Genomic DNA, 13169 nt, shown 5'->3' on the forward strand with positions numbered 1-13169 from the left:
TATGAGGGTAAAAGTAAAATTAGTATTCAAAAAAGTTAATAAGATAAGGGAGAAGAATGGGTATTATTGAAAGCGGGAGTTTGATTTTTAAAGTAAAATTGAGGATGGCAACAACATTAGTACTATAATTGAGGAATATGATATAGTAGAATAACAATAGTGATACTAATAAGTTGAAGAGGGAGTAGACAAAGTGCTCTAAGCTAGAAGCATATTCTCGGATAGGAAAGAGAAAATCACGCGACCTACTAATCTTTTATCCTAATCCTCGACCTTTATGCTTTCCTATCTAGGTCATGTCACCATTGAGCTAAAGATCGACGTATTGTGTCACCTCTCTCGAATTCTTTCTCAGTTTTTCTTTCTTTCTCCTTAGACCTATCATTGTCAGTCTCTCTCACTTTCTTACTAGGACATTTTAAAGTTTTTTTTACATGCTCGAATTATATCAGTCTTGTTTCCACATCTTATCCATCATCAGGGCCACCTGTACCTTATCTTGCATATCTTCAACTTAATCTTATTAATCTTGGTGTATCCAAACATTATATTGAAGCATCCTTGTCTCTGCCACATTAATCTTCTGAACGTGAATTCTTGACTGACTAATACTCTGCCTCATACATCTAGTTGTTCTAACATCTAATCTATAAAACTTACCTTGAATTCTTGGTGTCATATTCTTATACTGTAGGGCACAAGCCTCTATTTCACCATCCCGTTCTAATACAATATGTGACATCTCATCAATATTCTATTTTATTAAGTTATTGACCTTAGATACTTGAAACTTTCTTTCTTTGAAATGACCTGTGTCTAAATCCTTACTTCCCATTGATCTCATATGATGAATCATTGGCTGATGGCCGGAGAGTAGAAAATGTTTTTCAAGAAACAATAACAACATACCCAGTAAAATCCTAAAAGTAAGGTGTGGGGATGATAAAGTGTACATGGACCTTACCACTACCTCGGGGAGGTAGCTAGGTTGTTTTCGAAGGACCTTCATCTCAAGTGTAGCAAATTTAGGTACAAAGACGAGGAACCCAAGGCAAATAATATGACGACACGGGATAATGCAAAATCTATCATAAAAAGAAATAATCAACCACGAGGTAGTGTGGTAATCAATCAAAGCATAATATATGACAACAAATGCAAATATAATGCTACTACACTATGACTAGTGCATAATAAAACTCCTATACGACTAACCTTCTACTCTAATGTGCGTCCTCCATATTTTCATATCTAAGATCATGTCCTCGGTAACCTGAATATGGGACATGTCCTGTCTAATTATCTTTCCTCGATACTTCTTCAACGTACAATATTCAACCTCTCGCATCTCCTGGCTGGGGTTGTCTGAATCATGCCATATCATATGTCCAAATCATCTCAATATCGCTTTCCTCATCTTGTCCACCATAGAGGCCACTCCCACCTTATCTCAAATAGTCTCATTCTTGATTCTATCACACCTACTATGCACACACATCCATCTCAATATCCTCATTTCTATAACATAAATCTTCTGAACATAGGAATGTTTGACTAGCCAACATTCCATCCCATACAACAACATCGATCTAACCACCACTCTATAAAACTTACCTCTAAGTTCCAGTAGTATCTTCTTATCACACAGGACTCTGAACGCAAGCCTCTACTTTATCCACGCCGCCCTAATATGAAAAGTGACATCATCGCCGATGTCCCCACCACCTTGGATAATAAAATCAAGATATTTGAAATTAACGCACTTAGGGAGAGCCTGTGCGTCCAGCCACACTTGCACGCCTTCATCTTGTAACCCCTCACAAAATTTGCACTCCAAATACTTCATTTTGGTTCTAGTCAACTTAAACCCTTACGCCTCTAGAGTTTGTCTCTGTACCTCCAACCTATCATTCACTTCACTACGTGTCTAATCAATCAGTACTATATCATCTACAAATGACATACATCAAGACACCCCATCTTAAATGCACCGCGTCAATACATCTATCACCACCAAAAAGAGGAATGAACTAAAAATTGATCCGTAATGCAACCCTATTTTCATATAGAAATACTCCGAATCCCTTCCTACTATTTTAGCCCGCATTTTAGCTCCATCATACATGGATATTATGCCAAGAAACATCATACCAACCATCTATAATAAATTTGATAATAGTACCATAAAACTGGATATTATTTTGACAACACAATTGAGCTTAAAGGAAATACCAAACATCATAGGAAGAATCAGTCCTATTCATTGTTTGTTAACCCTCATTTTAATTAATTATATGCTTGAGCATACACAATTTTTTGGGAATTCCTAATAAATAATAAAGTATCTTCTACCCCTTCCAATTTCCAACAGAGAGAAAGGATTATAAAATTAGGTAAACAATGAGAATAATCATAACTTTTGAACTTTCTAGTTTAAGGATTATTGACTTTCAAATATTTAAGTATTAAAAATGAATTTATTAAGCAACTTCAACTCCGATTTTAAAAATCTCAATTAGGTTACTAACACCCAAAAAGTTTGGACTTAAGCCTAAGTGAATGTCTTGCATCCCTCAGCCCAGTCTGTCTTTAGAAAATTATATGAGATGACCTCAAAAGTGGGTAGCTTTGACTTTTTATCTTCCATATGAAAAATCTTTAAAGACTAGCCTTCCTTCGTTTTTATGTATAGTACAAGTACTTTTTTGTCCCTCTACATCTCAAATATTTTTAAACTTTTCATTCTCATTTGTCTCTCAAGTTCTATGTTAATTTTTTTTACCTTAACTTTTATTTTTTTTTCTTATTTTAATTCATTTGTCTCAATTTTTATTTTTCTTTTACTTTTTTCTCATTTTTCTTTTTTGTTTTCTCAAATATTATTTATTTCTTCATTTCTCTCTCTCTTTTAAATTCATAGCCTCAATCTTTAATTTATTTATTTTTTATTTTTTTCTTTTTCATTTTTCTCAAACTTTATTTTTATTTTTTTTCTTCTCGTGTTTGTTTTCTCAATCTTTTTTTTAATTGTTTTTTTGTTATTTATTCTTTTTTATCTTAACCTTTTTTTTTTTTTTTTGTCTTTTTTTTTCTTTTTTTCTCAATATTTTTTTCTTTATTCCTCTATTTTGTTTGTTCTCTTTTTTCTTTTTTCTTTTTCTCAACTTCTATTAAATTTTGCTAATAAATAAAAAGTTGAATAATTCGCGAAGAAATCTTCTGGTTTTGACATCAAAGCAAATTTTAGGGCATGACTTGTTGTTAGAAAGTTCTTTGGGATAAGTCTTGCCTCTAAGACAAAAATTATAGAACAATTCATAAATCAAGACACAATGTGGTAATGTCAAGTCTTGCTTGTGGAACAAAAACTTGTTGTTTGAAAATCCTTAAGTCTTGCTTCTAAGACAAGAGTTATAGAACATCTCATAAATCAAGAAACAATGTGGTAGTGTCAACACTTGTTCATCGGGCATAACTTGTTCTTTTGGGAGGTTCTTGGACTAAGTCTTGTCTTAGAGGCAAGACTAATAGAGAATCACATAAAACAAGACACAATATGGTAGTGCCAACTCTTGTCCATGGAATGTAACTCGGCTAAGTCTTGCCTCTAAGGTAAGAGTTATAAAATATCTCATAAATCAAGGCACGATGTGGTAGTGTCAACTCTTGTCCATGGGGTGTAACTTGTTGTTTGAAAGTTCTTGGACTAATTCATGTCTCTAAGGCGGGAATTATAGAACATCTCATAAGTCAAAAAAGATTGTGGTAGTGTCAACTCTTACTCATGGGGCATAACTTGTTGTTTAAAAGTCATTGATTTATAAAACATCTCATTAATCAGGACAAAATGTGATAGTGTCAAAACTTGCTCATGGAGCGCAACTTGTTGTTTAAAAGTCCTTCGGCTAAGTCTTGCCTCTAAGGCAAGAGTTATAAAACATCTCATAAATCAAAACATAATGTGATAGTGTCAACTCTGACCCATGGAGCGCAACTTGTTGTTTAAAATTCCTTCGGCTAAATCTTGCCTCTAAGGCAAGAGTTATAGAATACCTCATAAATCAAAACACAATATGGTAATGTCAACTCTTGCCAATAGGGTACAACTTGTTGCTTGAAAGCCCTTTGGTCTAAGTCTTACCTCTAAGAGAAGAGTTATAAAACATCTTATAAATTAATACACAATGTGGTGGCATCAACTCTTGCCCATGACGCATAACTTGTTGTTTGATGGTCTTTGGGTTGAGTCGTACCTCTAAGACAAGAGTTATAGAGCATTTCATAAGTAAAAAAACACAATATGTTAGTGTTGACTCTTGTCCAATATACGTAACTTGTTTGAAAATTCTTGGGATAAGTTGTGTCCCTAAGGCAAGAGTTGTAGAAAATCTCATAAGTGAAGACATAATGTGGTAGTGTCAACTCTTGCCCGTAGGACATAATTTGTTGTTTGAAAGTCCTTGAGTTAAGTCTAGCCTCTAAGGCAAGAGTTGTAGAATATCTCATAAATGAAGACATAACGTGGTAGTATCAACTCTTGCCCGTGGGGCATAATTTGCTGTTTGAAAGTCCTTGAGCTAAGTCTAGCCTCTAAGACAAGAGTTGTATAACATCTCATAAATGAAGTTATAATGTGGCAGTATCAATTCTTGCCCGTGCGGCATAATTTATTGTTTGAAAGTCCTTGAGCTAAGTCTTGCTTCTAAGGCAAGAGTTGTAGAACATCTCATAAATAAAAACATAGCGTGGTAGAGTCAACTCTTGCCCGTAGAGCATAATTTGTTGTTTGAAAGTCCTTGAGCTAAGTTTTAACTTTAAGATAAGAGTTATAGAATCTCATAAATCAAAACACAATGTGATAGTGTCAACTCTTACCCATGAAACATAACTTCTTGTTGAAAGTCATAAATTTTGCCTCTACAATGTGGTAGTACCAACTATTGCTCATGGGATGTAACTTGATTGGAAGAAATCGAAGAAAAAAATAATAAAAAAGTGAAAAAAAGAAGAAAATAAAGAAAAATATTAAAAAAAATAAAAACCAAAGAAAATAAAAAATAAAAAAATATAGAAGTCGAGGGAAGAAAAGAAAAAAATAAAGGTTGGGAAAAAAACAAAAAAAGAGACAAAACAAAAATAAAGATTTAGAAAAATTAAAAAAGAAAAAAAAGAGAAAAATAAAAAGGAGATTTTTCTTTTTTAAGAAAAATAGAAGTTGAGAGGAGAAAAGAAAAAAAGTAAGGATTGAGAAAAACTGAAAAAAAGAAGAAGAGAATTTAAAAATAGAAGTTAAGAGGAGAAAAGGCAAAAAAAAAAAAGTAAAGATTGAGAAAAATTTTTTTAAAAAAAAGAGAAAAGAAAAATAAAATTAAAGTAGAATAAAAAAGAGGAAAAAATAAAAATTGAAAGATGAATAAGTATATAGTTGTTTAAAAATATTTGAAATATTGAGGGTCAAATAGATAAAGTTGATCATAAAATACTGAAAATCGAATTACCGAACCGAATTGAAAAATTTGATAATTGGTATTAGGTAATTCAGCATTTGATATGGTATTTGAAAGTAAAATTTCAATATTTCGATAATCGGGATTGGGTTGATACAAGATATTAATACTGTTTGATATTTAGTATTTACCGAATATCAACAACAACAACAACAACAACCTGGTATATTCCTACACAGTGAGGTCTGGGGAGGGTGAAATGTACGCAGTCCATACCGCTACCTCCGAAGAAGTAGAGATGCTGTTTTCGATAAACCCCCGGCTCAAGAGAGAGAATAGTATAGCAAGGTCGTAATGCAACTTGAAACAGGATGTATAACACAACAAAAATAAGCGATAAAATAATAACAGTAAATATCAAGGAAATACAAAATAAGTAAAGTACAAGCAATACGAAATAAGAAATAGAAAAATGGATACTCTCCTAGTAGTAAACAATACACTCACAGACCTAAGAGAACTACCACCCCCACATCCTTCTAACACCTAGCCACAATCCACACACTCACACTAGCCTTCAACCCTAATCCGCGACCTCCACACCTTTCTGTCTAGGGTCATGTCCTCAGTAAGCTCCAGTTGCTCAATTCATGCCTAATCACCTCCCTCCAGTATTTCTTTGGCCTACCTCTACTCCTCCTGAAGTCATCCAAAGCTAGTCTCTCATACCTCCGAACAGGGACATCTGTGCTCCTCCTCATCACATGCCCAAACCATCTCAACCTGCCTTCTCTTATCTTGTTCTCCATCGAAGCCACTCCCACCTTCTTTTGGATAATCTCATTCCTGACTCTATCCCCTATAGTGAGACCACACATCCAACACAACATCCTCATTTCCGCCACCTTCAATCTTTGGATATAGGAGTTCTTCACTGGCCAACATTCAGCTCCATACAGCATGGTCAGACAGACTGTCACTCTGTAGAATTTGCCTTTAAGCTTAAGGGGCACCTTCCGATCACATAACACTCCCGAGGCGAGCCTCCACTTTATCCAGCCTGTTCCAATACGCTTATCGCCATCCTCCTCAATCTCGCCATCCCCCCTGAATCATAGACCCAAGATACTTAAAACTATCCTTCTTACAAACATCCTGAGAGTTCAACCTCACCACCACACCGTCCTCCTGACTCGAGTCACCGAACTTGCATTCCAAATACTCCGTCTTGGACCTACTCAACCTGAACCCCTTAAATTCCCGGGTTTGCCTCCAAACCTTCAATTTCTCATTCACACCCCCTCGCGTCTCATCAATCAGCACTACATCAACCGCAAATAACATACACCACGACACCTTACCTTGAATACTCTGCGTCAACACATCCATCACCAACGCAAAAAGAAAAAGGCTGAAAGTCGATCCCTGGTGCAAACCTGTCTTCACTCGAGTCTTCCCTCCATCGTACATGTCCTTAATAGCTTTGATGTACGCCACCTGCACTCTCTCACCTCCAAGCATCTCCAAAGAACCTTCCTAGGGACTGTCATACGCCTTCCCAGATCGATGAACACCATGTGCAAATCCCTCTTTCTTTCCCTATACTGCTCCACCAATCTTCTTACCAGGTGAATTGCCTCTGTTGTCGAGCGACCAAGCATAAAACCAAACTGATTCTCTGAAATAGACACGACCCTTCTCAATCTCCACTCAACCACCCTCTCTCCCAAATCTTCATAGTGTGACTCAACAACTTATTTATCGAATATCAAATTTCTCTCTCTCTCTCTCTATATATATATATATAAATATAACCAATCCAATAGACAACCTTATAATGTATTCATAAAAAGCAACAAAAAGAATACTACAAAGAATTTCTATTAAATATACTCTTTGAAGTTTAAACTTACATTTGCACATCTCCAACTTTAATATGGTATACCACCAAATACCGTACCAAACTGAATTTTAATTTACCAATTATCGAATTACCGAACCGATATTATAAGTACGGTATGTGATATCTACGTTCAAATACCGATTACCAAATCCGAACTTTGAAAATACTGAACCAAATACCGCCCACCCCTACAAATAGATAACTATGCTATAACAAAAAAAGAAAGGAGACTAATTTTATTAGACTATTCTTACGAGGGACGAAAAAACAAAGCCACCCATTATAAAGTCATTTATGTAGTTTACCCGTCTGCCTTGGTGCCTTTTAAGTGCACTTTCAACACCTTTTAAACACCGCTTAATACTACATAATCAATCAAATACCAATACAATAACAATAATAACATATTCAATATAATTCCGCATGTGGAGTCTTGAAAGGATAAAGTGTACACAGATCTCACCCCTACCTTCCGAAGGAGGTCCAATCAAATACCAATATAAAATGAAAATGAGGAAATATCGGGATAACATTCTTCATTTAAGTCAAGTCATGTAAAGCGGAAGCATCTCCCACTTGCTCGTGTGGTCTATTTTGTATCATTGTATGCTCTGGCAGTGAACAATTCTTAATAACTCAACTAGGACTAGTTCTCTCTTCTCTTCTTTTTTACTTCACATTTCTCCGACGGTGATTGGGTTACAAATTGGTACTTGAAATTACAAAGGAGAAAAAATGCATCATTATACAAGGTGAAGTTTATTTACTTACAAAAAGTACACACATTTGGGCTAACAGCAAACTAATAGCTATAGCTTTCCTGTGTATAGCTCTCTTGGCAAAATAAAAAATTGGCTTCCCTATTACAAAGAAAAAACTCCACTGCAGTACCTGTACAATTTAAGAAAGTTAACGTGAGACCAACAATATTCAATAGAACGGGTTAAACCTTTCCCATTGCAATATGGTTACTGGAAACTGTTCAACTTCTATGCAGATAGCAACAGAATTTTCAACGAAATTAGCAAGAAATGTGAGAAAGCAAGGAATTCAAAGAGGACTCGTTGAGGCACGTGTAGGTTCAAAAATCCGTAAGATTTCATAAGTACTTGGTTAGAAGATAAAAGTTTCAGTATCATTTGGGCTTGGAAACTTCCCAGGGAAATTTTACCTGTCACTGAACTTTTCAACAGCCTCAGAGGCGTAAAGAAGGGTTTCATTGGCTTTCTCAAGTACCATGTAAAGCTCCTTCCCTCGTGTCAACCGAGAAATCACCCAAGCACCATTTTTTGCTCTAATGCATATTTCTTGGTCTTTCTCGCAGTCAGAGCCATCACATTTAGCTCTGCTCTTTTCTAAGTCAACCTCTTCTCGGAGCTTACTCATTGCAACTAATGAATCCTGCATGCGTTATCAGTTTCTTTTTTTTAGTAACACTTAAATCTAATTTTACAGTACACAATCCTGATTACAATGGCTAAATCATCCCGCGAGAAAAGAACATTGGCAATTCACGATTAACTTTCATCAAACAAATGTTTGAGAACTTCACAACAAACTTGTCACCTGGTAAAGTAAAGTAAAACAGGCTTCCACGCAGCAAGGAAAAACGTCAGGAAGTTATATTAAACATGTCGAGACGGTGTGCATCTCACTTTGACAAAGACATTGACTGAAATGTAATTGGGGCTTAATAGGTCACCTAGTACAAGAACTCTAGGAGCAGACTTCGGTTCAATACATCTTTATAAAACGCTACCAAATAGATGTTTGTCAATAAGTGGATGAGAATTTTCAAAACAAGAAGCAATCAACCACCGAAATATATGGAAACAGTGTGCCACATAGACCCAGAACTGTTAAAAGTCTACTCTGACACAAAATAATTGGTGAACATTGGACTGTTAAGTCATTTGTGGTAGCCTATTTATTCGTTACAAACTTTCAGTTTTACTCGCTTGTGGCAGATAGCTCACATTAAGAGTGCAAGGTAGACAAAGGAAGCCAACAAGAAGTCTCCAACATATCAAATTACATGTGCTCCGAATATAACGTATCCAAAAAAACAAATTCCCCAAAATTATAGTGAATTTACTTTAGCAATGCTTAATTTTGTATAAGCTTTCCGACAGCAAGCACAAAAAACCTGCAATTTAGTCAGCTATACCCATACAATTATAATTCCAATAAAATCTTATCTTCAAAAATTCAAAAAATAGTGAGGTTCTAAAAGCTTTCATCTTCTGTAATGTCCTGTTGCATCTGCCAGTAACAAGTGTCTTGCAATACCCATATAATGTGACAAAATGTTAACAGAGTTACGGAGCAAGAGCTGCCGGAATAAGAGAGAAATAACCTTCAGCATCTCTACTATTTTCACATGCCTATTAAATAGGCACACACATGTGAACTTCCGATATAGTCAAAAAACCAAAGAAAGCACTATTTAGGTGGCCTCTTGAATTGAAATGAAAGCTTTGACAACCAAAAGAAGGAAAAAGGAAGTGATCTAACCTTTGCAAGAGTTGTTACTTTTCCAGGTGGGGATGCCCGAGAGATACATCTATCACCATCCACAAGTAAGTAGCGGTAACCACTCACATGATATGCATTCTCGCCATCCCATCCTCGGGATAGTTTCTCTTCAACTTTGAATATCTTGGGTGAAGCCTAAAATTACTAGATATGTCATGAACTGACCAAGATAATAATTCCATCATAACAATTGTGCTCGCCAAAGTACTATTAATCTCAAAAGCAGAGAATACTTTCAGCAAATAAAAATGGAAGGGAAAACCCACCAAGAATAGAAAGAAACATAATCTTGATAAAAGCACGATGACTGACATTTCAGTTAATTTCACTTGAGCTCGTATACTTGTTTTCTGGTTTTCCTTTCAAGGAAATTTGCAAAATCTTCTAGCATCAAGTGATTATGTCTTCTACTTGTGCCCACTCAACTTATGGGGATACAAACCAAAACTATAGCTTGGCTAGTTGCCACTACGAGCTACTAGTTTAAGTCTTCTAAGAAGTCCTGTAAAATCTAGAGCAACAATATACAGATGGGATATGTATTTGTAAACTAAATAAGGCGCGTAAACAACACCAAGGAAAGGAAACCCAGGACCCAAATACAGTGAGCTTGTTACTGGTTAGTAAGGAAATGTTCATATTTCGAATACAATTAAGTTGATACTATTATAAAGTTTGTCAACTAAATAAATATACACAAGGCTTAAACAGTTTTCTCCCTTCCTAGTCAAAATAATTCACTAGAGAAAAATATGAGATACAGAATGTCTCCGACTGACTCTAGTTTCTGTACACCAAGGAATTGAGTTAATAACCAATCTTAATCACATCAGACTGATTTAGTAGTTTGTAACTTCTAATTTTGACAAGGGCATATTATTTTCCTTCGGTTTGGTCTTTCAAAAACAGCCTCTCCAACTCACTACCGAAACAAAAATGAAGAATTGGTGGGACAATTTACTGTCCATGACAGTTTAAACATCCATGAGATACACAGGCCTGGGAGTTGCTATAGATCACCATGAAGGTTTAATCTATTGCCAATATAAACTAAAAGAATTCCGGTTTTCCTGCACATTGGCATTTCCCATTTTTTTGTTCATCCCATTCCCAGCTGCTACAATACAATGAACTTTTATTTCCTTGATTGTCCATTCGGCTGCAAACAAATTAGGTTTATTGCACACTTCCCTGCCAGCAATTACTCCAATATACTCTCTCCTCCACCCTTGCTAAACATCTATCTTTGAATATATACACCCCCCCAACCCCACCCCACTCCCAAAACACCAAAGAAGAGGAAATAAATACATGTTCCTGGCTTCCTCCTTATATAGGAGGCGTGAGGCATAAAAAGGTCCAAGCTGCTAATTGGTCCACCATAGCGACTTTATGCAATTACTTTCTTTTTTGAAAACTGGTTTCTTCATGTTTATGGAAACAGCCTCTCTACCTCCACGAGGTAAGGGTAAGGTCTGCATACACTCTACCCTATGTTGTAACTTCTTTATGCAATTACTTACTTTTCACATCCACCATTGTTAATGTTTACCAAATGCAGAAAATCAACAAGAACCAGGCAGATATTACTTAGCTTCTTAACCCTTATCCACAGCCAATGTAAAATTAAGACGAAAAGATTAAATTAACTCGAGGTCTATAGGAACAACCTCTCTATCTCACCTCTGAGGTAGTGGTATGGACTGTGTACAGTTACCCTCCCCAGACCCCACTTTGTGGGTATGTTGTTGTAGATTAATTAACTCACTGAGTTTTCTCTTTCAATGTTTCAAAAGAGGTCATAGAAAAGCTTTGAGATATAAAGATAAATTTAAACCCTTTGCAAGCTCTACTGCTATAAATTCCAATTTACAGAATGATGTCCCAAACTAAGCGGTCCTGATTGGAAGTCAGTGAAGGTCAAAAGAAACAACCTACAAAAAGCAAGTTAAATAAGGACCAATTTATTTCAAGAAAATAAGACCATTTGTTGTATCGACTTACATTCTCCAGAATTTGCTGCTTCACCACTGACAACCCTTGCTCCCCATTGTGTACAGATGTGACAGGAATGAAAAGTATTATGGTGAGGCTCCTATGCTGAAAGGCACAAAGATACATTCTCTCCTCTGTTTGCTTGAACAAAATTGTTGGACTGCTAGGACTCAAGCTGCCAACTTCTGTGCCCCAAATATCACTAACAAGGAAACCATCCTTCCCTTTGGACCATTTCTCATGCTGTAAGGGCCTAACAACCTGATAGCTACGAACTCCAACTGGAGAAGTATCCCGTGAACTGTAGTACGGGTCCAAAACCAAGTTAGAGCTTGTCAATAAAGACCCAGAAGCATTAGAAGTAGTGCTTCCCTTGCGTAAATAGGACCAGGAGCTAGCTCCAGCAGACAGAGCATTTGGGGTCAACCTCATGACAGTATATGTGAATAGGTTAATCAGGTCATCCTGAAAAGGTGAATAGTTACCATTAATGATTAGAAAAACATGACATTTAAAGGATCTCCGATATGTAGTTTGTTAATGCAGATATTATTGGTTTTGAATTGCAACTGCTTCTATAACAAAGTTATCAAAGATAAATTTGGAAACTGGCATAACCTGATCAGGATCGCCTAGTTAAGTTGAGACCAGCCAAGCTTGAACCACCCCAAGTTGGTTTCAACTTGGCACTAGACCGGCTGAATTCTCAAGGTTTGGGGCAAGCCCTGGACTAGGACCACTAACAGGTTGTACCAGTTCTTGGTGGGCAGTGCCAGGATTTATTTGAACTTTTAACATTGGATCTATTTAAACAGAATTTGGAAATAATCATTTTGAAGAATTTAAATGTAACTTTCAAAATTAAACAATATTAATACTGTAACATTGTATTTGTTTAATAGTTCGTAAATTAAAACAAGAAATACTTGCGGAATAATAAGTAAAATTAACAATAGCTATTAGGCGTATGACAAAGTTTCCCCGGGAGATTCTGTGGAGGTGCTTGGAGGCTAGAGGGGTTGTGGTGTACGCTAGCTCGATTCAGGACATGTATGACGGTGCAAAAACTCGTGCGAGGACGGTAGGACTCCATTCAGAACACTTTTCTGTGTTGACAGGGTTGCACCAGGGATCGACTCTTAGCCCGTTTTTATGTGCCTTGGTGATGGAAGTTTTGACGAGGTGTACTCAAGAGGAGGTGCCTTGGTATATGTTATTTGATGATGATGATGTACTATTGACGAGACTCTGGGAGGAGTTAATGATAAGTTGGAGGTTTGGAGACAGAC

At 36.2% G+C, this 13169-nt stretch overlaps 1 protein-coding gene across 4 annotated transcripts in view; it reads right to left on the reverse strand.

Annotated features, from left to right (window-relative positions):
* Positions 1-7738: 7738 nt before the first annotated feature.
* Positions 7739-13169, reverse strand: part of LOC107858566 (vacuolar fusion protein CCZ1 homolog B) — an 18246-nt gene continuing 12815 nt past the window's right edge. For 2 of the 4 annotated variants that reach the window (XM_047406354.1, XM_016703297.2), the window contains 4 exons: positions 11890-12345; positions 9865-10020; positions 8522-8751; positions 7739-8241 (listed from right to left, as the gene is read on the reverse strand). In XM_047406354.1, coding sequence (XP_047262310.1) covers positions 8214-8241; positions 8522-8751; positions 9865-10020; positions 11890-12345 — 870 coding nt within the window. In that variant the 3' untranslated portion in view covers positions 7739-8213. The remainder of the gene's footprint in view (positions 8242-8521; positions 8752-9864; positions 10021-11889; positions 12346-13169) is intronic. The other 2 variants (XM_047406355.1, XM_047406356.1) reach the window with 1 other exon arrangement.

Source organism: Capsicum annuum, chromosome 2 (genome assembly GCF_002878395.1).
Source record: "Capsicum annuum cultivar UCD-10X-F1 chromosome 2, UCD10Xv1.1, whole genome shotgun sequence".
In the NCBI taxonomy this organism is placed as follows: Eukaryota; Viridiplantae; Streptophyta; class Magnoliopsida; order Solanales; family Solanaceae; genus Capsicum; species Capsicum annuum.